At 34.8% G+C, this 26445-nt stretch overlaps 2 protein-coding genes across 4 annotated transcripts; both read right to left on the bottom strand.

The window, feature by feature from the left end:
* Positions 1–2122: 2122 nt before the first annotated feature.
* On the bottom strand, positions 2123–10058 carry LOC108198011 (protein GID8 homolog). Its single transcript, XM_017365792.2, has 6 exons — positions 9898–10058; positions 7964–8123; positions 7759–7865; positions 5377–5508; positions 5034–5190; positions 2123–2639 (listed from the first exon to the last, which is right to left on the bottom strand). Exons 1-6 carry the CDS (start codon positions 9946–9948, stop codon positions 2518–2520), a joined length of 729 nt encoding a protein of 242 aa, XP_017221281.1. The 5' UTR covers positions 9949–10058; the 3' UTR covers positions 2123–2517.
* Positions 10059–10893: 835 nt separating this feature from the next.
* On the bottom strand, positions 10894–25196 carry LOC108197971 (katanin p80 WD40 repeat-containing subunit B1 homolog KTN80.1). 3 transcript variants are annotated; one of them, XM_017365706.2, is made up of 18 exons: positions 24968–25196; positions 24684–24814; positions 22821–22938; positions 22225–22451; positions 22034–22136; positions 20985–21055; positions 19554–19628; positions 19322–19465; positions 19004–19190; positions 17292–17807; positions 16522–16578; positions 15387–16444; positions 14357–14482; positions 13555–13629; positions 13330–13442; positions 12224–12340; positions 12054–12122; positions 10894–11453 (listed from the first exon to the last, which is right to left on the bottom strand). In XM_017365706.2, the coding sequence occupies exons 1-18, from the start codon at positions 24990–24992 to the stop codon at positions 11393–11395; spliced, it is 3273 nt and encodes a 1090-aa protein (XP_017221195.1). In that variant the 5' UTR covers positions 24993–25196; the 3' UTR covers positions 10894–11392. The 3 variants fall into 3 exon arrangements, with proteins under 3 accessions (XP_017221195.1, XP_017221196.1, XP_063938813.1); XM_017365707.2 differs by having other exon boundaries at positions 17292–17801; XM_064082743.1 differs by lacking the exon at positions 16522–16578.
* Positions 25197–26445: the final 1249 nt, after the last annotated feature.

The following is a 26445-nucleotide window of genomic DNA, read 5'->3' as shown; positions in this document are numbered from 1 at the left end:
TGCAGGCTCTGACTCGATTGACTTAAACTCGATAGAACAGACTTGGTGACTACACTAGCAGGAGAAAAGGAAACCTAATCTTGCATACAAAATCTCTGACACATGAGTACAGCGTGAAAACACAGCAAAACAATAATACAAACCAACGCAACTCTGAACCAAATTTTTCCAAAAACCAGAACTAAAGACTGAGAACAAAAACAGTAGGACAAGCAATATTGCAATACAAAGGATAAAATCACTTAAACATACTATTATTTAGTATTTTTAAGTCAAAAATTATTTAGAATAAAATCACCACATAATCACACATCTAATAAATTATCAGCCTCTATATAAAGAATAAAATCACCAAATCACACATCTAACAAATAATCAGCCTCTATATAAAGAATAAAATCACCACAAAATCACACATCTAATAAATTATCGACACACAGGAAAAAACACTTACACATACTCTTATTTAGTATTTTTAAGTAACTAATTATCACAATATCTCTAGATAAAGAATAAAATCACCACAAAATCACACATACCCCTAAATCTCTAAATAAAGAACAAAATCAGTTCGAAATTTGTTAAAATCCTCGTTAGATTGACTAAGACATAATTCAACAAACTTAATCACCAAATCAGTAGATTACAACGAATAATTTTACATACCTCCGGGTGTATCTTCCATTAGAACTTTAGGTAAAACTTAAAATCAGTTGAAACCTAACAATGACAAGATGTTACAACTAGTTTCAATCAAAAATTAGTATAAAATCAGAATTCAAAACTCAAACCCTATTTTAGCTCGTTGTCCCCCAAAAAGAGTCTAAGTGTTGGTGATTATTACCTCAAAAGAGTCGGAAAGTAGAATCGCAGGTGATTAACCGCTCGAAGAATGCAGGTTGTTTCAAATCGTCGGAGCTCTGTCTTGGGATTAGTGTAGCAACAATGGTGGAGCTGTGTCTGAGCAACGATCGTTGGTTCGTGCAAAAGTAGTTGTGTATTTACTGTGTGTATAACGGGTGTATTATAATTGTGGAAATTTACCTAAACACCCCTGTTGTTCCACTTAATTATAAAAAAACCACTGCTATCTTGTCCTTTAAAACTAATGGTTGTGATTAAATCTCATATCTCACACTAAATAAAGTTCTCTCTAGAGCATGACTCTATATATATATATAGGGTCTTACTCCAGTACAAACTCCTTACTGTACAAACGTACAAACCAGTAATTATGACAATAATATTTAGTGATTAGCATATTTTAATTTAACAAATACATACATACATCCATCACCACTGCCACCACAATCACCTCCAATCACCACCACCAAGACCACCCCACCCACCACCACCACGACTGCCCAGCGCCACTCTCTCTCTCCACCATCCACCACCAACCACCACTGCCCAACGCCTCTCTCTCTCTCACCACCACCCACCACCTACCACCACCAACCACCACCAACCACCACCACTGATAGCGGCTCTCTCTCTCTGGTTGTTCCCTCACCGATTAGTGCTATACACACACAAACACACACATTCACCACTGCTTTTCTCATCTCCCTCAATCGTGTCTCTATCCCTCAATCGTGTTTCTAGCACTGCCCTTGCGTCGGCGTCACGGCTGCCGCCGGCCACGCTGCACCGCCACTCGGCTATGCCGCCCCGTAAGTGCTCCCCTCCCCTTATCTCTCCATCCTTCCTGGTAGATTTAGTGATTATGTTCAATCATTTAGTGATTGTGTTCAAGTCATTTAGTGATTGTTTGTACGTTTGTACACTAAGGAGTTTGTATTTGAGCACTTGCATATATATATATATATAATAATTGTGGACTTCCAGGCTTTGAATACAAGTACGACACGGTAACTTTGACAGAAAAATTTGTCAATTTTTTTTTTTTTATCGCTGAACTGATCGACCTTGCAATCGTATGGCCATTCCGAATACGAAGATATCACGATTCATGGCAAATAATGAAAATAACACTAGGTCGCATATCTTTGGTTTTGTGGCAAAACCAAAATGGAACCATATATCTCCAGTTTCAACATATCACAGGCCGCAACCAAACCATCCTCATGTGCAATGATATATTCACCACTCTCATGTTCACTTCGGCACATGAAATTATCGATTAATAGCAAATTATGAGAAATCATCGAGTAATAGCAAATTGTGACACAAATTAGTAAATCAAGTCTCAGACTTGCAACACTTTACTGTACTGTAGACTCTACTATTTTCACATAGACAAAGAAACCTACAATTTAACATCTGATAAGCTGGAGAAGATTTTTAAAACAAAGAAAACATCAACTATGCTTTGCCAAACAATTTCTACCACATTTAACAATTGGCTGGGATCTCAAGGCTACTCCATTTCTACAGCATTTGTGAAGTATGTGTTCCGGTCTTTCAAAGCAGAATTTACATGATTTCATGTCATTTATCCACTCTGAAACTGTGTAGTCCTGAATAAGTGGATCTTACATACAGCCTTGGTACATACTAAACAGCAGGGTCTTCAAGATTTGCAGTAGATAAGTTAGTAATTCGGGGGTAAGCAGCCTTCTCATCAAGCTGATTTTGAGCCCACACAAGCATCTTTAACAAGCTTGGGAGTTTTGGATCTGTTGTACATTAGTTATCAGAACTTGGTAGCAATACAAGAAGTTAGGCTGCATATATGATGAGCATGGGGAAAAACTTCAATAACAGAATGCCATAAAGACCAGACTCAGAAATGTTTAGTATGGCCATGGTTATCAGTAAGACGACTAGTCGACCCGAATGTAATCGGGCGACCAGTTCCTCGAAGCTCGACTTGGCACTAGGATAACCATGATTATGATGTATTATCGCCCGATCAATCATTGGCAATAAAGGAGATGGAGATGAACATGATATGATATTTGCTTCTTTTTCATGATCACTAATGTTATTATTTGGTTGGACATGGTTGATATTAGGAATGTGAGCAATTTTGTAGTAATTCTGCTTAATCTCAACTTATTAAAGCATGAGTGCGGGTGCAAGGGTGTGCAATACAGATATACGAAAAATTTGGCAAATATAAAAGTATGGTGATTCAGGTGAGGGGGATGGGGATTCAGCAAATATTAGAACATTAAAAATATATTTTATATATTTCAATACTTACATTTGTATTTAAACTAAAGTCATATAAATAAACTCATTATTCTTAGTTATTGATAGGGTTCATTATCAAACACATCACTGAAGTGAACAAATGGTATCAACTTCATCATTCATCTCCACGGGGCCTCAAGTTGCTCACTAAACTCGCTTAATGGTATCAAACTCATCACTCCGTTAAAAAAAGTAACGGAGGTTAGACGGAGTAACAGTTGACGTGGCACATTAATAAAAAAGACGGAAGAAAAACAATTGAAAGAAAATAAAAAAAATAGAAAATAGAAATGCCACATAATTTGAAGTTTATATGGAAATAAAGTATGCAAACTTTTTATTAAATTGATTTTAGTATATAATTATCTAAATAAATGTATGAAACTAAATTTTAATATATAATTAACTAAACAATTAAGATTAACTTTTATGTTTTTTATTAGATTATAATTTTTTTTGAAAAATATTGAAATGTTTTCTCTTTTAATAAATTTTATTTATGTGAATATTATTGTTGGCAAAAAAATATTTTTAAACATTATGTGTTGTTTTTGAAGATTTGGACAATGTGTGTTGCTTCATATGTTAAATTTACATATATTAATTTTCATGTTTTTGTTGGGTACGAGAAACTCCAAAAGAAATAGAAGTGTTAAAAATCGAAATGAATTTCTTTATGTTCAATCTCAAGATTTTTTTTAAAATTTTAAAAAAGTTGGTGGTATAAAAAAAATTTGAAAATATTTTTTTGCCAACAATAATATTCACATAAATAAAACTTATTAAAAGAGAAAACACTTCAATGTTATTCAAATATAATTATAATCTAATAAAAAACATAAAAGCTAATCTTAATTGTTTAGTTAATTATATATTAAAATTTAGTTCGATACGTTTATTTAGATAATTATATCCTAAAATCAATTTAATAAAAAGTTTGCATACTTTATTTCCATATAAACTTCAAATTATGTGGCATTTCTATTTTCTACTTTTTTTTTTATTTTCTTTCAATTGTTTTTCTTCGGTCTTTTTTATTAATGTGCCACGTCAATTGCCAATCTGTTACTCCGTCTAACCTCCGTTACTTTTTTTTAACGGCAATGATGAGTTTGATACCATTAAACGAGTTTAGTGAGCAACTTGAGACCCCGTGGAGATCAGTGATGAAATTGATATCATTTGTCCACTTCAGTGATGAGTTTGATAATTAACCCGTTATTGATATAATAATACTTAATAACACAATTGTTGCATAAGGTAGTTAAGTCATTAAGTAATCATCTTATTGCTTAACTATTATTAAGAAAAATCACCGTGCCCCCAAGAATCGAGTGTGTGGTGCAACTGATGAGTGAAGAATCCCCGCTTTCTAGGAACTTATTATTCCATTACTTTGATTAAATTATAAATTGATGTGCTAACTTGTTTTTGTATTAAACCTAGTAAACACATATATTATAAAAGACTTGTCGACTTTTTTTGATTAGTCCGACTACTTGTCACCTAGTCTTCTTGAAGGTACTCAGGCGTCGAGTCTCGAGTCCCAGCTTGGTGTTGTAATAACCATGAATAATACAATGGTATATCAATTACATAAAAGATATAAATTAAAATGGTCTTTTTAGAAAGTTCAATGAGCTTGAACAATCCTAAATTTGTTTGACAGGTCTGTGATTTTAGGGTCATATTTTAGATTTTCACATGAGCAGTATTATCTATTTATCCCAATAGAATCTGCTAATGTAACTATTTACCATGCAGTGACTCCTCTCAACCACTGGAAAATTTGAATCATCAGCATATACTAAAATTTCCGAAATTGATTCGTGGCAAATGAAAGGATGACCATAGTTATAAGAAATAGCTCCTACCTTTTTCATGACTCTGACTGGTAAGAATGGCTGCATTCACCTCACTTGCTGTCTTTAGACGTTGTGATATGTCTAAAAGATCTCCAACAGGGCAATTGGTTACATCCTCAAAAGCCAGCAGTGCAACAGTTCTTTCTAACTCTTCTAAAAAGGCTATCTACAGATGTCATGACAACAGGCAGTCAGAGATGTTGAGTTAGATACTGAAGGTCTAAAACAGCAGCATTGAAATTCTACTTGGTTAAACGCTTTTCAAACAATATTAGCTAAGCTTAACACACTGTGAAGATAATTGTGTAATTTAAGTCCACTAGATCATATAATAAACAAGCAACCAACTTACATTTTCTTCTCCTCGAGGAGCAAGCTCTTCCTGAGCAAATTCCAGGGCCTCTTCTACTTTTCCATTCCTAATTAATTCTATTAACCTTTGCTGCTGGAGGTGGAAAAAGAGTTGGGGGTTTGTATCCAATATCTGCATACAAATTGCCAGAGAAGTTTATCATACAAAGCTGCAAATATCTATCTACAATAAATGAGCAACATGTATATTTCCATGTATAATGCTTCTAAGAAGTGGCCTAATTAGATTCGATGGAAGTTAATATAGAATTATAGATGTATTCCTTCAAAAAGAAATCACAACAAGAGAGAAGAAAGAAGACATTATCCAGATTATATTGATCTAAGAAAAGACACATTAACTTTGGGAAAGCCCTGCCCATGGCACAAGAGAGCAAGATATACTTACGGTTCATTGAAAGTAATGAAATCAATAATTGTGAACAAAATTACAGGGAGAAAAGTATGCGAGAGGGAAGAGTGTGAGGAGAAATAATGAAGTGCAAATATTTTATAATATGGACATTGTGAAGAAAAAGAGTAGGAAGCAAATGAAGCATTCATTCTCATATTATTGGGTTTGGGCTCAAGTTTATATTAGCAAAAACAGAAGGAATGAAAGAATATTTATACTATACTCGCAATATAATGTATATTAATAAAGCTATAATACATGTCGTGGGTTGAATGAGTGATGTCTCTAAATTACAGATAAGTTTATGGTTGGAAGACTTTAATCAGCTGTATATGTTAGTGAATAATACCAACAAAAAGTTTTACTGAGGGAAGGAATCAGTACTAAATTCTCACAAATCTGGCCCAACTGCACAGCTCCATCCCAAATCTTGACAAGTGCCATTCTTCAAAACATTGTGGCCATCAAGGATATAAATTAGGAAAACAGATATATCTTGTAGCAATTATCTCCTCTATCCAATACCATACAAAAGCTAAGATGAGTATGTTCCAAAAACACATTGACTTTGGGAAAGCTCTGACCATAGCACAACAGAGCAAAATATACTTATGCTCCGTTGGTTGGAAGGGGATGACATGAAATAATCGTGAACAACTTAACAGGGAGAAAAGGATGCGAGGGAAGAGTGTAAAGAGAAACTTAAAAGTGCAAATATTCTATAACGGACATTGTGAAGAAAACGGATAATGATGAGGGCATTCATTCTCAAATTAGTGGGATTGGGCTCTAGTTTATATTAGTTGGAACATAACAAAGGAATGAAGTTATGCATACTGATAAAGCTATAATGCATGTCGTGTGTTAAATGAGTGGTGTCTCTAAATTACAGATAAGCTTATGCTTATAAGACTTCAATTTGCTGTTTATGTTAGTGAAGGGTAATACCGACAATAAGTTCTACTGGAAGGAATCAGCACTGAGGTCTCCCAAGTCTGGTCAAACTGCACAACTCTACCCTATTCGTGGCCAGTGCCCTTCTTCAAACATGTGGCCCTCAAGGATATAAATTTGGAAAACACGTATATCCTTGTAGAATTTTTCTCCTCTAGCCAGAACTATACAAAAGCTAAGATGAGTATGTTCCAAAACCAAGCAAGCACTGGTCACTTTAAACCTCTTATTATCCTTCTAGCTGCATGTAATGTAGCAATCTCTGCATATAGGCAAATTCTTGAAGACCCTAACAGGCCTTCTCTTCAAAAGTTCCCAACTTAGATTTTGATACCTGAGGAATTGCTATCTTTCCAAATTCACATCCTTGTTCCGATGATGTTTCAAAAAAGAATCATAAGAAATCGGGTTGAATGTTAAAGTTAGGCCTGTTAATACGGTTGGGCCAAACTTTCAGTTAAGTGCTAATTCATTCCCTTGCTAGACTCATCTGTGCTATTCAGTCTTCACTAACATCAACAATAAGAGCGAATTGAAGTCTTGCAACAACAAACATATCTCTAATTCAGAGCCAGCCAAAAGTCTCAATAAAGAACATGCATAATAGCTTTATCAGTAATATTCATCATGTACAACATTGTAGTGTTTTTCAAAAAATATCAATGAGTACACAGGCCTGGTTTTCCAATCTTAATTTTCTCTAAGGGCTGCAATCTTACCCTAACCTAGTTCTCTTAGTGACAAATAGTTCATATCCTGACTTTACCCCTGTTCTGTTAAATACAGCTTACCACAGGGTTGACCTTATAACTGGTTAAACCTTAGTAGGTATTACTTTACTCAATATCTTGTACAATACGAGTACTGGCTCTGGATTCCATGATTAGGCCTATACGCAACAGTATTATGAATATTTCTACACAAGATATGTGAATCAGAATTTATCACAACCCCTGATGCCTTTCCTCTGTGCAAGTCATAAATTTAATCATACACTAAGATTTCTATTAAAACCTCTGGATTTAAATCATTGACTTTGTCTATTGCATCCTCGACATTCCCTGATTGTACTGCTTTCTTAACTGCCATGCGGTCTGAGATAGTTGCAAGATCTATATCTGCTATATATGTCTATAAGGAAAAGCAAATGCTAAAGCGCACAATGTTAAATTAAAAAAACTAGTGTCAAAATACTGTAATTTTTAAAGCCAAAGGATACGTTCAGTTCCAGATTCCATTCTAAATTTTTCTGCGACATCAACGAAGCCTTCGGTGACAAGAAAGTTCATAACCAACTTATTCATATCTTCTTTCTTAATCTTTACATCACTAAGCTTTTTTTCCCATTCCTCTCTAGTTATCAGCTTCTTGGAAGTAGCCTGCATATTAGAAAAAAAACAGTGTTACATCAGTACAATAAAGGATGTCATCTTTGCACATGAATGTGAAGAAAATAGCTTACACGGCATACATGGACAATTATATACCCACATAAAAACTAAAGCATATGAGCATTAGTGCAACGACTACATGATCAGATAGAGTTCTAATTTGCACATACATTCTATTGATAGAATAGGGGTCGGCATAATCAGCTACTCAATAATGTTTTCAGAATTGGATTTGATATCCAGATTTTCTAGATCACAGAGATCATGATCTGGTTCCTATCCACTCTAGCTTCAGTTCAGACTGGAAAAAATATTATCCAAATAAAATTAAGACAACTAGAATTTTACTTTATTTGGCTAATTAGGCTAAAATTTTGGCAAAAAAAGAACATCTTTAAAATTCAAATTTCCCATTAGCGGGCTTTATGTACCCAATCACAAAAGATAAAAAGTTCAGGAACAATTCCCCAAAATTCATAATATGTTCTAATTCATCTGTTACAACAATATTTGAGCTAAAAAGCAATAAACACCTCAAAAAAAAAAAACTTTGTGAATTCTAAATCTAGAGAAAGAAAAATGGCATCATCTATGCGGAGAGTACAAATAGGGTGAGCCAAATCAGAATTCAAAATTTTGTTTTTAAAATCAGACCAGTTTTTCAAGTTTGAAAGATCATGACCTGGTTCCTGTTCAGATAACAAGAACTTCATTGTATTTGATAAAAAGAATTAATAACATAAAAAATTCAACTTGAAAAAAAGGGACACTAGACTAACCATCCAATTTACTGGAAACTTAAGCACACTCCCAACCACAAAAGATTAAAACTTTTCACACAATTTTCCTAAACTAATATGTTTCGCAAAATTGAAGAGCTAACTAACAACATCCGTATCTCAAACTAAAATCTGTAAATTGAACTAACAGTCCATATTTGTTTAAGGGCAATTAGAACCCCTCCTTACACAACCATTCTATCAAAGTAATCATCAACACAAATCACAACAAAAACAAACAGCACAACACAACAAGCAAAAGAAGAACCAGAAGTTAATTAAGAAGAGCAAAATCATTGAGAGAATGCAGATTATACTAGCAAATAGTATAAATTTGTATATCTATACTAATTGGTGCATTCAAATACAAAAGGTTCAAATCTGAGTGAGAAAATCAGCAAAGATAATACAGTAATCATGTGTGCATATAGACTAACCATCCAATTTACTGGAAACTTAAGCACACTCCCAACCACAAAAGATTAAAACTTTTAACACAATTTTCCTAAACTCATATGCTTCGCAAAATTGAAGAGCTAACTAACAACATCCGTATCTCAAACCAAACTCTGTAAATTGAACTAACTGTCCATGAATGTATAAGCGCAATTAGGAGCCCTCCTTACACAACCATTTTATCACAGTAATTATCACCACAAATCATAATTAAAAACAATCAACACAACAAGCAAAAGAAGAATCAGAAGTTAATTAAGAAGAGCAAAATCATTAAGAGAATGCAGATTATACTCGCAAATAGTATAAATTTGTCTATCGATACTAATTGGTGCATTCAAATACAAGAAGTTCAAATCTGAGTGAGAAAATCAGCAAAGATAATACAGTAATCATGTGTGCATATAGACAGAGAGAGGGAGGGAGAGAGGGAGAGAGAGAGAGAGAGAGAGAGAGAGAGAGAGAGAGAGATGGGGAGAGATGGGAGGGGGAGAGAGAGAGAGAGAGAGAGAGAGAGAGGAATCTACCATGGCTTCGATCTGAGCGAGCTGGCGAAGAACAATCCAGAAGAGTGACATCAGTGCGATGTCTCCTTCATCCCTTTATACGTACGTATCTAATCTCTCTCCCTAATCTCTTTCTTTATTACCACCTCTTTCCTTCTTTGCATACTAATTTCCTCATTAATTCTCTTATTACTGGATTTTTATTTAACTGGGGTTTCGATAACCGAAATCAATTCAAAATAATTTTAAATCGTTTAGAATTTATATACATGCGACTTAAATTTAAGCTTTCAAAGAGTTTCGAGAGAAGTTGAATATAAATATGGGCATATTGAACTAATTTTCATTTTATTATTTTCATCTTTATTTATATAATTGTATATAAATAACTAATAGAAAATTATATTAATAACTAAAAAGCAAAAAGAAAAATTTAAGATGATTAAAAAAATAATTTGAGAATATTTGATTGTAAATCTTTATTATTCCATGATTCCGTCCCAACTTCGTGTCACTTAACCCAAAAAGCCTCGCAATAATCCAATTCTTTATCGATACCTGATGTCTCTCCACTCTAATTAGGTACTTATGATAAACGGAAGTCGAATACGAAACTTAAGGATCAAAATCTTGGCACCCTTCTTAAACTTTAAAATAATTCAGTATAATAATTGGAAATAGCATTTAAGACAAATATATAGTTTAAGTAGCTGCTTTAATCATAAATAAATTACTTTTAACAATGCAAGACGAAAGAAAGATTCAGGGTATACAACTTTCTAAAAATATATTAGTTTAATCTACACGGAGAAGGCCTATCAATATGTAATTCTAAATATTAGAAATTGCAAGTGCAGTTGTTAAATCATTTGCAAATTTGATTTGGAATCTCTAAGAAAAGCAGTGCAAAAAACTATATTTGACTAAATCAAAGAGAGAACATAGCAAGTCAAAAGATGACAGGGGATCAATTTTATTTTACAGGCAATGGGGATATCAGAGAACAGAGAACAGGAATCAACTGAATCACTTCAACTTATATTAATGTCAAAATGACTACATACATGGGTGTATATGATGCAACTCCAGGTACTAGGAATGCCTCTTGAGATCAAAGCCTTTTACCAGTAAATTTGACTTGCAGATTTATAATGGAGCAGGAGAACTATATCCTATGTATTCAGTTCATCGACTGAATGTCTGTATTGTACTATCTCGCTACAATGTACATGTCATCCTCATTCTGGATATCCATATACAACAGTCAAAAGTAGAAGACTGCAACAACTCATCCACCTATCCACGGGGAGAACTTGACTAGAAAAGATGTAGCTTTCATAATTTGCTTCTCACTTGAATAGAACGGGATTGTAAGTATGCATCCGCTAATCAACAAGACAAAATTGTGAGATCAATATCTGTAGAGGGCAATTCTCTATACTGCAACCTGCTTGGTGCAATTGCCAATCTTCCTCGACGGACATGACTGAATGGGAGGCGCGCATTTAAAAACAAATTAAGAGTCTTGCAGAACCAAAGTTAGTTCCTGAGCACTTTTTTCTAGGATACCACCCCTCCTGCGGACAGAAACATATATTCATGTCCAAACATTTACTAAAAGAATCAAAGTTATTTCCTATATATGAATAAGTGCATTTGATTGTTTGTCCACTGTTTAGCAAAGATATTCAAACATGTGTTACTATGCCTATGAATTCAATCATATGGCATCACAATTGATGAATATCCTAAAGCCACGCATTTAAGGTTCAACAAACACATGAGAGAAGTAAATAGATAATAGTTCCGGTGGAAGTAGGCAAAAAGGCTTCTTTCAGCTCTCTAACAGGCAGACATGATTCCAAACTACTTCCTTTCTACTTTCCACATGTTTCTATGTAGTTGAAGATACGGATATGCATGCTACACAGCATGCTTGTATCAATAAAATATGCTAAAAAGGCTTTATAAACAGCAGCAAAATACACAGAGACAACAACAAAAATATGTTGTCAATACAACTGAGCCTCATATACGATAAAATTCATTGGTTGTTGATAATGGCTATAAATTTGATCAACAATCATCAGTAAAAACAATTTGCCAGAATTTGCCAATAGTATCAAGAAGCTGCTTATTACAAACAAGACACTCTAGTTGTGAACTTGAGCAATTACCTTATAACTGCAGGAAGGGTTTTCTGTACTCGTTGGAGCTGGATAGAGCACTTACGGCAGCATTCAAGTCTGTGATCGCAAGACAGGTTTAAACTTTACTCCTTTGTGCAAAGCCATTAAATACCAACATAAAACAGTAAACAAGTAAAAGTCTAATCGAGAAACAATACCTTCGTTCTGCTTGAATATTGACACCAACACCCGGGGGTGCTGAAATGGTCGAGTGTATTACAGGTCCAAAGACTGCTACAAGCTTCAGTAACATCTCCAATGCAACACTAACATGCCTACCCATTTACAAAAGTGACCATGTAACTAATAGTTATAAAATTTGTCAAAATGTCACCTTCTAGATGTTTTAGAATATCATGTAGTCCATGGTGGTGGATTTTGGAAAAGGGATAGTACTCCATCCATATATATTGTATATAACAGTTTATTATCTGTTTCTCGTTACGAAATAATTAGCACTCTAAGCCTCGTCAATTTTTTTTAAATTAGTTACTTCTTATTTTTCCTTTCTCATGATCTATTTTCATTAAGTTGTTTCAACAGATATTATTTACTTATCATCCTACACCTGGATGTCTCAGCTGATGCGGAATATGGGGTTATTTATTATTTTATATTTATTTTTAATTATATATTAGTTATAATTAATTTGGTTCGAAATGTATATTATAAATAGATAATAACTAATTAAGGTGAAAAAAAATACTATCTACATACTAACTGGACTGACAGAGTCTATTATGTAAGCAAGTTAATTGATTAACTAATTATTGTTTATTAATGTTTTATTGTTTACACCAGCACTGCAACAAGAGGTGATATGTATAACTTGACAAATGGAAACAAAACAAATACAAAAAATTTTAGAGCATGATTAGGAAACAAAATGATGGGTAATGTAGTAAAGGTCAATTGATTTATTATTATTAGCCACCTGAGCAGCTTCATGTGATACAAGCATATAAATTAAGAATAATATAAGCAAGAAGAAGGATATGGTATAAGAGCATGTTTTACTCATCTATCTATTAAACTTCTTCTCTCTATTACTTTGCTAGATATAAAACATAAAAAGAAAGCATCATATTGTGACCCACTCATATGAACAAAGAACCCAGCACGCTTACATGTAATTAAATGTCCTACGCTAATCATGCAGTGTTTACATTATATACACAGTAAAATGAAGTGTAAAAGATCTATACTAGTAAAGCTGAAATGGTTCCGAGAAAACCCAGAATTGCTAATGTCATGAAACACATACCTTTCTGCCTTGCTTTCCAGTAAGCCAGAAAGCACGGGAAGCAGGCATGAGAATAGATCTAAAGTGACCACATCCATGTTACCAACTAGTAAACTTACTAGTTCTGCTTGTACCTGCACCAGGATAGGTTATTCTTTTTAGAGATATATAATGCATAGTATTGATGAACCATTATAACAGAAAAAAAAAAAATAATAATAAGATTTTATATATCTAAACACCCACTGAATGATCAGGCAGCTTTTGCATGGCATTTATAGCACCCTTGATATCGTTGCGTTCTAAAAAATGTCTCATCACCTGAAATGACACAAAACAAGGAAAAAAATCTTTAACAAATCTAAATCTTTCATTTATAATTTATACATGGTGAAATGCAGTACAAAGGAGACTAACATCAGGTACAGGAACCTTATTTAAAAACACAAAACTTGGTCAGAGAAATCCACATTTAAAATCACCAACTTCTCACAGGCTAGAGGAAGTTCAAATATATGGTGCATGAAGAGGAGACTACTTCTGGGGAATTTTTTTCCTATCCTTCTGTCAATGGACCATACCTTGGCCTTTTGCTGTTAGTTTGCTAATATATTTCATAATGGTCAATTTTTAGTCCCTAGATTTCCATAGCTTACGTTCTACACTGTAAGAGATTATATAAAAGCATAAGCAAAATGAAGGTGAAAATAAAATTCAGGCTGTGTGTATCTACAAAAATTCAAATTATTTTTTACTAGTGACTGCTCTTTTCTATGAGTGGTTTTAACAGATACAGTCTGTCCTGAATAATCATTGTATTTAGTGTTACTATGATTAATATCTATGTCCGTATTAAGAAAGTGTGAAGTAAAAGAAGTATCAACATTTAATATATTAGTCTAGAAAAGCTAGCGTCTTATGGTGCCTGATTATGAACAATTAATATACGAATTTTATACGTTAAAGTAATAATAAAAAGGTTAAACTGCAACAGATGTATCTCAATATTTTAAATCCTAACAGCAGCATCCACGCAACTTAAATTCACCTGTAACTTTGTCAAACGAGATCGGAGATTACTCAAGAATTCATTATGATTTTTCAACAGATCTTCCGGGACATCATCAACACTGCGAAACATTGATTCCCTCATAATCGACCGTGGTTGACTATTCTGCATGTTTGCCAAAATAAAAGCATAATTAACAGAGAAACAAATAAAAAAAATTCATTTTGATACAACGCAGGCTTCACTCCACCGACCATCCCTAAAACAAATTTCCCACCACAGACATGCGGAGGTTTCAGAGTAATTCAACTCATCTATTTAGTCAATCAACCTTAACATATATTTCTAATAAGCATACATCTGCAATATCAACAGGACATTTACCATATCAGTTGCAACACTATATAGACTGTTAGCCCGACTCTTCATTTTTTTCTCGATTACCTTTGTTGGGCACTCTACACTCGGACATGGGTATGGATACTCCGCACTTATTTAAGGCCAAAAAGTGTAAAAAAAATTAAGATATTGCCAAGTCCGATACTCGGACATGTATCCATTTTGGACACTTTTAGCCGAGTCCAGTTAACATAGATATAGACCAGTGACACATGTCTAATGCTAACTCAGATTCCAAGCATCAGAAATTACTTTTGTAAAACAAAACCGACTGCTGGGAACCTAATAGATATGACAAAGATAAAAACCAAAAAAGGTCAATTCAAATTTGATCATACAACATGTTACACGGGCTTAGTTGATTAAAAAAAAACATTTTTCATAGGTTGTACCTCTAGCTTACGCACATGATTCATATGTTGTACTCTTACACAGTTGTACTTTGGACTTGATTCTATGTGTGTTACTTGTCATACAAGACTGTAGACAAGATATAGGCTTTTAGTTATTGTGACAAATTTCTCACTTGAAAAATTTGATTTTTAACTATCAAAATAATAATAATATGTGTGTGTGTGTGTGTGGTGTGCGTGTGTGAGCGCGCGCGTGTGAGTGTGTGTGTGTGTGTGTGTGTAGTGAGAAAAAGATTAATATAGTATGGAAACACTACCATAGGGGAAGCTTCAAGTCTTTCAGTTGCCAAGTGAGGTGCCGAATTAGGTCGGCTAAACCTTTTGACAGAGGTGGATACTCTTGTTGTATTGGGTACACGAGGAGGTGCATCAACAGCTATGGTGGATGCTCTCACTCTATTAGTTCTTGAAATTGGTGGTCCATTATTTGCAATGGTGGGTGCTTTGACTGTATCAGGTATTATCCGAGGAGGTGAATCAGCAACTACTGTGGATGCTCTTGCTCTATGAGATTTTAACCGAGGTGGGGAATTGTCTGCAACAGTGGATGCTTGGGCTGTATCAGGAACTACCCGAGGAGGTGAATTCGCCACTATTGTGGATGCTCTCATTCTATTAGGTTTTAATGGAGGAGTTGAATCAACTGCAACGGGAGATTCTTGGGCTGTATCAGGTACTACCCGCGGAGGTGAACTCGCCACTACTGTGGATGTTCTTGCTCTATTAGGTTTTAACAGAGGAGGTGAATCAACTGCAATTGTAGATGTTTTAATTGTATCAGGTATCGTCCGAGCAAGTGAATCAGCCACTGCTGTGTATGCTTTCGCTTTATTTGGTATTGATCGAGTGGGTAAACTAACTGGAATGGTGGATACTTCAGCTGTATCAGGTGTGATCAGAGGTGTATCGGCCACTGTTGTGGATGCTCTCGTTCTACTGGGTATTAATCGAGGAGGTGAATCAACAACAATGGTGGATGCATCTTCTGTATTAGGTGTTATACTAGACGGCACATCAACCACAATGGTGGGTGCTTTGGCTCTATCATGTATTATCCGAGGAGGTGAATCAATCACAATGGTGGGTTTTTTGGCTTTATCAGGTATTACTTGAGAAATCGAATCAATCACAGGGGTGGATGCTTTTGAGGCATCAGGCATCACCTTCAGAGGTACATCAACCAAAACACTGGATGCTTGAGATGTCTCAGAAAGTGCTTGAGGGATTGGGTCATGTGTTTGAAGTTCAAGGCTAGAGTTCTCTTTCCTTTCAAACCGCTCAACCAGGCTCCGTGTCCTTCCATGCACAACGGCAACTGCAAAATCATAAGAATGGGTAAGCTACCAAATATCCAAAACGTTCTTGACAACTATGATGAAACATTTTAGCAACCTCCATTGACATATCTAACAGGCTTTACTCCTTTGCTATCAATGAGTGACTCATTACCTGAAAAGTAGTACTAACTTGTAAGTAACCAGCATTATAGCAATTACCATGACAGATAGGTAGACAACAAAAAATTATCAATCAACCTACAAGGTCAAATGGAAAAAATAAACCTCCTTCTGACATAAGAAAACACTAATGGTAAACTGATGCCGATACTCATGACATCAGTTCTATCAGCCGACCATTTGACAGATTGACTTGTCAAAATTAAACAGATAAATCATCGTGTTATCAAACTACAAATATGAAAAAAAAAAAATTGCAAAGCCATGGTTCCACTCGAAAAGGACCTTGATAAGACTAATCAAAGAAGTTCGACACACAACAAGATATGTTAACTGATCAGTTAGAAATGTTTGAAGTGAAGTACAATGAGAAAGTCGATCTATGCTGCACAAACTTGGAGGTTGTCAGTTGGGCACATGTACTTCATCTAACGCAAGAGGGGTATTCCACTTCTCAAGTTCTTACACTCAATTTCAGTTGTGACAGCCACACCATTGTCTGAGTATTAAATGTCACACACAGGTATTTCAGGGTTTGAAGAGTTTACACAAAATAGAGATAGATTATAGCCAACTTCTAATTATTTAGAAATGCCAGACAGGTATTAAGAGATAGACCGAAATAAAGAAAAAAGAAATTTCAACGTGTTTTACTGTGGGTTCAAGATGGCATGCAGAGATCTATCATGGAGTACAGAGATTTACCCTTTTCCTGATTAGGAGGTATTGCTGACATTAGCTTTCCAGAGTTCTCGGTGATAATCTTGATTGAAGGTTTTTCCTGACAGGATTCATTAGAATCATCTGCTACCGGCCTGCTATGGAGTTTTAAGTCTCCTGTACTTTCTAATGAACCTTTTATGTTGCTGAAGGAGTCAAGTTCATCAACAAATGGGGGGCCCTTGACATCTAATTTAGCATTTGATGGCTTGCTTATATGAGACAACTTGTCATACATACCAACATCGGCTTTTGCACTAATAATTGATTCTCTCCGTGATCTGGAGGCTTCCTTCCCATCAGAGCTTTCCCGAGGGACAACACTAGGAACAATAAACGAATTAGCTATTGTTTGACCAATAGGTTTTAATTGCGAACCAACTGTGGGAGCCTCTTTCGGAGTGCGAGATTTATTTAGATCCTTGGTATTGGATGAGCTGAATATATTCGATGACTTAATAGACCCGACCTTCATAGCAGGGACAGGATGCTCTCCTGCAGCTTTACAGGAAACAGGAATTCCATATTTAAAAACTCGTATATGCACAAACCAAAATTGTACTGGAAGAGATAATGCATTGACAATCTAAATGGTCATTATGTCTTGTGTGCTGAGGAGAGTGTCATTTATCTACATAAAATCTTCTCAAGAAAGAGCAACAAAAGTGAGATGGTGATATTATTCTGGTCCAAGTCCCACGATCCAACCTGACCTTCTAACAAGTTTAGAACACCTAATTTTTGAAAGTAAACCTGTATAAAATATTCAACAGATGCTAGGCAGAATTAAACTGAATCATGACAAGGTAGGCCAGATTGTGGTAGATTATAAAACATTAAACCCCACCAGTCTGGTAGGAGTAAACTGATAGTCGCTCACACGTGGCTAAATAGAAAATCAAGTTTTATAAAGGAGAGCAGATAAAGGTGCTACAAGAAAGAGAAGAATCAAAGCAGAATATCTGTTCATCACACGTGAAAAAACTAAGGTTGACCACAAAGATATTGGCTTGCCTCCTCTACATTCTCTAACCACCCACCAGTATGTGTGTTCATCTGGTCCTCGAACTACATGAAGACCATTTAGCGACGAGCACTAATTATAATGAATAACCTACACACACAGAGTGATAAGAATACCCACATGTTGGTGGAACTACATCACTTATAAAGGAAATTCAGTCAAGTATATATTTAGAGAAAGGGAGGGAGAGGGACATGTGTAGCTTTATGCCTTTATACACAAGTCAATGTGATTGCACCTAACAGAAGAAAGAAACTAAAGTTCTCCCTAGGTGTTTACCGTCATCTGTGGATATATGGTCAGATGGGGCTGGTTACAATATATGATTAGGTATAAAATAATTGGAATTTATGAACATTGTAGTATTCTACTAAAGCCAAACTGGAGAGTTATCGTAGTCGGTCTCTCGTCAGTACTCTTTGTATAGGTCTATTAATATTGTTAGGTATAATTTGGTTAAACACAGATCAGACAGCTATAAATAAAATCCTAGATAACAACGTATTAGAAACTAACTGGATTGATAAATATAATCGGGGTCGGAACATGATAGGATCTAAAAAATAAAAATATAAATAGTATGTAAAAAATGAAACATATAATAGGAACATGACTAGTTTATAAATGCAGCCTCAGAAAAGTAAATTAGTTTCCTGAAGAGATAAACACTTACTATCGACATAAATATTCTTAACCTCTTTGTCCTCATTATCTGAAATTGTACAGCACAAACTTGAACTTGAACTTGACCTTCCAAACCTCCCCGCCTTTTGCACTGACAGAACCTGGAACTTGTCATGCACTTGCTCACACGCATTATTTGTCTCTGCTAGAGAACAGCCCCTGTATGGTTCTACAAGCTGAACAGAGGAGGATAGACTGAAACCAGTTAGATACTGACATGAAAATCAGAGTATAAGATGTCAATTCTTATTATAGCATGGAGCCTAATATGATATGATTCGACAAATTCGACAAGTGATGGTATTACCAATGTATCTGTCAACCAAATCCCTACAGAGTTTTGATAACATGAGCCACCCAAAAGTTTACCATCCTGTATGCACAGATCACGCAGTGTTGACCATCCCAGATCAACTGTGTCGTGACAAACTACAGGCTCCCAAGAATAAACCTACAGTTCTTGGGAATGTATATGTAAGCTTCTCCTTCACATGTGATTATGTGGAATAAAAAGTATCGGTAAATGGAAAGGTTATTACCTTTAAACAATCATCTAGTCCAGAGAATAAGGTTTTCCCTTCAGGGTGAAATGCGATTGATCGTACTCCTGAAGACTGGATGACAAAAACATAATGATAACAATAAATTCCTTTTTTTTACTTCAAAGATTGAACATATTTATCTGCCGCAGAAGAGAGAAAGATGGAGTGATGGACACAAGCAACAGAAAGCAAAATAACATGCATATAGTAGTGTGTTTCTCTAGGAAGCAGGGATTCTTGGGTAACCCAACGAATCCCGTAATCCCAAGCACCCATGTATTGGAAACTTAGATACCCATAAAATCATAACTTAATTATTTCTTTTCAAAATTTGTATGACCAAAATTAATAACCTGATGTAAATTCTGGTGTTTTAGATGCTTATATCATGAATTTAATTTGATTCGCGCAAAATTAATGGTTCTGTCACTTGATTTCATCATTCATAACATCAAATATATATCTATAGTAATATAATTTGGGCCGCATCCCCTCGCACCCAAATCCCAATATATATAGCTATAACAGTTCCCCAAAAAGACCATTTGTTTACTGCATGCTATGACCAAGTCTGCAGCAGTGCTGCTTATCATATGAGACTGACTTGGGGGAATATGAATACCTGCTAAAAATAAATTTGCAGCTCAATAAAATTAAATGAACAGGTGAAAATAAAAATTGCTATGATAGTTACAACTCAAGAGTTCCAACGATTACGAGACTACTTAAACAAGATCATGAAGGACGGCATGGTGACTGCACTTTTATCTATCACTATTTTGCAGTTTGTTGCATAATAAGCATTGCAGAAAGAACAGATTCCTGAATATATGGTAAGTAAAAGAATGCAAGCTTTACAGATTACACTACGTACATCAAATTTAAAAATATAGCAATTTTTTTATACTTGTATATAATTTACTATCAAGTTGAAAAAAAATTAACTGGGCCTAAAAACTTGCCTGCAACGATTGTAGTATGTAATGGACAAAAGATAGAGCTAAAAAGTCCACAAATTATTTATATCTATTAAGTACCCAGTTATTTATTTGTATCAAATGCAGTTTAATGGTTCTGTTTAAACAACTCTAATCTTTACAAAAAATAATTGGTGAAATACAGTTTAGCGCCAATCACGAATGACTTCATAAAATCCAGAAAGGCAAAAAAAGGTCCACCAAACACATTTAGTAATAACTTTATCTCTGTAAGCACTGCAAACATGGAGAAACCCGCTTAGACTCTAAGAACTTTGCTAGCCTTCTAAGTAGTTTGCCAATTGATTAGAATTAGATATTATCACAAATTTGTCAGAATTCAGAAAACTCCCAGAAACATTGTTTGTTACACTTACACATGCAGTGTCCTTTTCACAAGCATTGCATACAGCACAGCTTTAAAGGTACGTGGAAAATCATTACTTAATACCTCTGGTCGTGAAGACCCAATTAGTTCAAAGGTTTCCAAATCCCAGAATTTCACTGTTTTGTCGGCTGAACCTGAAAAGTACATTGTATGTTACGAGTACTTATGGAAGAGAAAATATCATGAAAGTTGAAAAGTTAATGTTTAACAAGGGATCCAATAGTAAGCCACAGTGAGAATATAGACATGTGCAATATCAGGAACAAAGAAGTCAACATACGAGAACAAGAAGTTTTAGGAAACACTGCTTTGAGGTTACAAAGTGTGGTCTGGGTTAAGTTATCACTTAGCTATGCTTCGTAGTAAGCATTAAGCAAAGTTGCACCACCTGCTATTTTCCTTTGTTTTGTCTTCAGTCCAGGCATATCAAAAAGGATTAAAAGTGACGTTGTACAATTTTATTTAGCAAAAAAAAAGGGATTAAAAGAGTTTATGCAACCTAACCAGTTCAATTAACAAATATATAGCTTTTCACTTAAAACCATTATTTCCGAGAGTTTAACCTTACAACCTATGTTAAGGTTATCTTCTAATCTCGCCTCTAAGGCTCCAATGCAGGAAGCTTGCGCCACCACAGACCCGAAAAAGCCTAAAGTCGGGAGCCAATCAGCGCCACAAGATACCCCGTGCACCTTGGCAACAAGATTTTTCCGGCACCTTCTGGCTCAATTCTCTTCAATCACACTCTGAAGTCACGTATAATAGATATTTGAGAAAGACACCTTCTGGCTCAATTCTCTTCAATCACACTCTAAAGTCACGTATAATAGATATTTGAGGAAGATAATTATTAATGACAGTTCCGGCCAACTTGTCTTCCTCAGAAATTCAATGCTTAAATCTACAAATGACAATTTTCGAAACAGTGGCTCTTCAGCCAATCCCATTCTGAATCAACAGTTCCCGTCATTATTAGATTTCCAAATAAATGGAAATGTATATAATTTAATTTAAAGGATGCAGACACAAAAATATGCCATCAAGGAAAGCCATAAATGTCAAATTAAAACAGAAAACATAAATATCTGTGAATTCATCTGTCATATACGAACCTGTTGCCATAAGAAGCTCCATCGGATGGAAATCTATAGAACGTATATGTCCCTCGTGAAGTTTGAGATCGTGTAATAGTTTTCCAGCAGTAAGGTCCCATATCTGTGCAACAGCAGATGAGATGGGTGAAAATTTCATCGAATTACAATATGACCAAACTGAATATCTTGCACCAGCATCCAAGTATTACCTTCACAACATTGTCAAGTCCGCCAGAGACTAGCCAACGACCATCAGGACTAAATCTAACAGTACTGATTCCTCTTACATGGCCCTTATACATGTGAATGCGTTCTTTTTTTCTTATATCCCAGATCTTTAGATTAGTGTCCTTCGAACCAGATGCAAAAAATTCACCAGACTGATGAAATTCAACAGCGGTACAGTAGGATCTATGGCCGTCAAAATTGCGAACCACTGCACTTTAAGAATAGTATCTAGATTAAATCCAAAGTACCATAGAGTTCTTTTGATAAATTTTAACCCAAAGCTGCTGACACTGCTCAATAAAAACATAGTAAACTGACATTCTAGCTTAGTTTGTGCAGCTCAGAATTATTTAAAGGAGTTGGGCGATAACTGGCACTTGACTATATTTATATAACATTTTTCCCCATAAAGTGATCATTCAGATATAGATACATCAACTACAATGACAATGTAAATCATCTCAGTTAGTTGTAAAGTTGTCACTTTATTATCACATACCAAATCACAGGATTATAAAAGTTATTTAACCAAAGGAAATATATTGTTTACATAATTGATTAGATGTGAATAACTTACTCTTTGCTTGTTCCAAATCCCACAGCTTTAGAGCACCGGCAGAAGCCCCAGCAACTACAAATTCCTCGCCCGGATCAAAGGCCACGGATTCTACTGGACTTGTGTGACCGCATAAGTTCTGTATAAGGTACAAAGGGAAAAGCAAAAGTCTCACATTACTACATATGGTAATAATAATGATGAAAATCTTTCAACAAGAGGAGTTCCACCATATTGATATTTTTTCAGAAACCGAGTAAATAAGTGGTTGAAACAAGAATGTTCACCGACCCATTTGACCGGAGTACTTCCCAAATATATAATTTTAGCAACATGCATTAAAACGGATAAAGATGTACAAAATGATCACCATGTTCACCGATCAAATATTGGGCCTGTTTGTTTACCAGAAGCAGAAGCTGCTTCTGGCTTCTGCTTTTTTTGACCCGTTTGTGTAAATAAGCAGAATCACTTTTAAGAAGCTGAGAATCCTAACTTCTCTCTCACAGCTTCTGCTTCTTTTCCAAACACTTTATTCACTTATTTACTTCTCACTTCTGCTCCACTTCTCTAGTTTAAGTAAGAAGTCACTTCTTTTAAGCTTGCCCAAACGGCTCCATTGTTTTCCTAGACATATTAGTATTATAGTTTTATAGCATTTAGAAGTGGATGAAATGTTATGCTTACAATTTGAGCTCAATCTGATTGGACAGACGAAGTATGACCCCAGATGAAACATTTTTACTAACTGAAGTGGAGGAAGAAACAGACTGTGCTTCATACGTCCAACTATTGCATGCTTAACTAAAGCACAAACATTATTAATAAGAACATTAATTGGTTGATTCGCTAAGCTGCCTGCGCGCATGAGGATGGTGAGATGCATTAAATTGTATTATGATTAGTCTTGCTGAATAAACATTTCCAATTCTCCACCTCATATTACTTATCTACTTCCCCGGAACAACTTTGAAAAAATCAAGGCAAGTATCCTGTTCTATGAGTAATATTTATGAATAAAATTCATCTTGATTCCTTAATTGTACAATTTGAACTTTGCTTTAGATAGAAAACAATCATCACCAGTGTGCAGATGACTTCAAAACACTGATGCACACAACCAAAATTCAAATTTTAGTACTAACAATTGTATATACTGTTTTTTAACTTCTAGCAATTAAAGTAACGCTTACATAGTCAATGTTATATCTTAACTTGGATGGTTGAGAAAAGCTTGTGTATAGAGTTGAATCATCACTGAAGTTATACATTTCTAAATTAAAAAAAAAAATACCAATGTCTTCGTTTCCAACTAAGAGAACGCCGCCTTTAAATTAATCGATGTTCAAGATCCTAATAAGAATAAAAATTACATTTATCAAAAAAAATGCAACTCACCACTAGAGGGGCTGATTTGCCAATAGACCATAAATTAACTACTTGATCATCTCACGAGTAATATATAGAACCCAACCTAGGTAAGGACCAAGGTGTAAATTGCATTTTCAAATTTATTTACTAATATTTTTATGCATAACCTGTTCCTATATTATCATACCAGGTAAGAAAATCCTTTAGCAAACAGTCAATATAAGTATACTTTATTTGAACTTGGTACAATAACAATACATCTAACATATTCAATTCCATGATGTGGTAACGAAACCTCGTGTATAGAGTTGATACATGTTCAATGTCCCTAATGTTAATTCTTTTCCCCTAGTTTTTCAGCTTAGTTACATTACTTTACCTAAATATTTAACTTAGTTATATTTTTTTCCCCTGCCAAGTCTGCCCGTGAAACAAATAAATAAATATTCGACATCCAACAATAAGATATTAAAAACATAAAACTGGCATTAATATCGAGAATCGGAAACTAACCACTAAAGGAGCTGATTTGCCAATAGACCAAAGATTAACTACTTGATCATCACCTCCAGTAATAAATAAGCCGCGCTGCTTTCTCGCAAGACTTAAGCAATTTACATTCCCTGAATGAGCCACAATCTCCTCTACATCCCCCCATTAATTAAAGTCAAGAGAACAAAACGAATCCCAATTAAATCAACTAATTCACATCTAAATCATCAAAAAAATCATAAATTAAACAATCATTCTAACAACATCGCAATCATCAAGCAAATAACAAACACTAAAAAGGATACGTAATTTATAGCCACGATTGGCCATTGGTAAGCTTGAGAACGACGTCGTAGCGAGGCTTAGTTGATGTAATTGTGAGCTGAATTAGGTATATACAGATATATAGTATGTATATACACTGTACAAACACAGATATCAAGTTGAGTTCAAAGTTGAGCAAGAAAGAGATGAGAGAGAGAGAGAGAGGGAGAGAGATTTGTAAATGTGGAGAGAGAGAGGGTTGTGTAGTATGGAGTGTAGACAAGAGTCCTGTCACAAGACTACATGATGGCCACTTCTCTGTGTTTCTTGTTTTATTTACTCTTTTACCCCTGCTGCTTTATTTACATTTTGTAGTAATACTTTAATAATACCCACTTAATTAATTATTCTTTCCATGTTGGCATGCTTCATTAAATAACACCTGTTAAATAATCATTTACGCACTCACGATATGTTTGCACAGAGTAAATATAAATGATTTATATAATAAATTTCGAAAAAATTGAATTATGTTCTTATTTATCTTAATTGTAGTTTAATCATATGAAAATCAAATGTTTCTTTTATCAAATGTAGCTACTGGTATTCTTTTTATGTGATTATACTTTATATTTTTGTTATTCACCCGATTTAAAAATACTATTATAGATTTCATAAAATAATAATATAAGACTCAATGAATTCTATTAAATTTGTTCATTATTAATATTAAATAAACTTAATTGTAGTAAGATGGTCTCAGTTATATTTTTTTGCACAAAAATAACTCAGTTTTAAAGGTAACCACCCGCATGGCTCATGTATGAATTTTTTAACACCTCATTGTATTCTGTTAGTTAGCACTAACAGACGTCAAAATCAGATGGGTAATACAGGCATAAATAATTTAAACAACTAATTTATCTCCCAAAGAGCAATATATGAAATCACACAAATTAGTTGCAATCTTAGAACTTTATGTCGTAATACATGTTGGCCACAACATAGCATCATTCTAGTCAAAAACAACGGTTGAAGTCATATATATCAGCTATTACATTACCAACAACCATATTGCAAAGTTAGCAGAATGAAAACTGCACACGTAAATTCCCAACCAAAAGCTAACGTCATAACTAAATTCACCTCAGATCTAATAACCTGGGTTCTTGTCAAGGCCAACACAAAAAACACAAAAACAGTTGGCTAAGCTGGAGCACAGAGATCCAATGTGCATCTCTTCCTCTTTGGAGTCTGTTTCCTAGGCCGAACTACAAATCCAGAGGTTGAGCTTGCTTGTGTGCTATGAACTTGTCTGTCGATCTGCTGTTGCTGCACCATTTCTGGTATAGTTTGTTGGTCCTGTTGCCTTTGTTCATTCATTGTAGAGGAATTTCCCCCTCTTGTTGTTGTTGTTTCCACACATTGAAATCCATGAATGAATAAGTGTCCAATGCTAATTTAGTTGAAAATTAGTGCTTTGAATATATATACTCTTACCTTCACTTAACAGGTCCTT

This window comes from Daucus carota, chromosome 8 (assembly GCF_001625215.2).
Source record: "Daucus carota subsp. sativus chromosome 8, DH1 v3.0, whole genome shotgun sequence".
Classification (NCBI taxonomy): Eukaryota; Viridiplantae; Streptophyta; class Magnoliopsida; order Apiales; family Apiaceae; genus Daucus; species Daucus carota.
The sequence above is the reverse complement of the archived record's forward strand: the minus strand, read 5'-3'. Positions and strand labels throughout refer to the sequence as shown.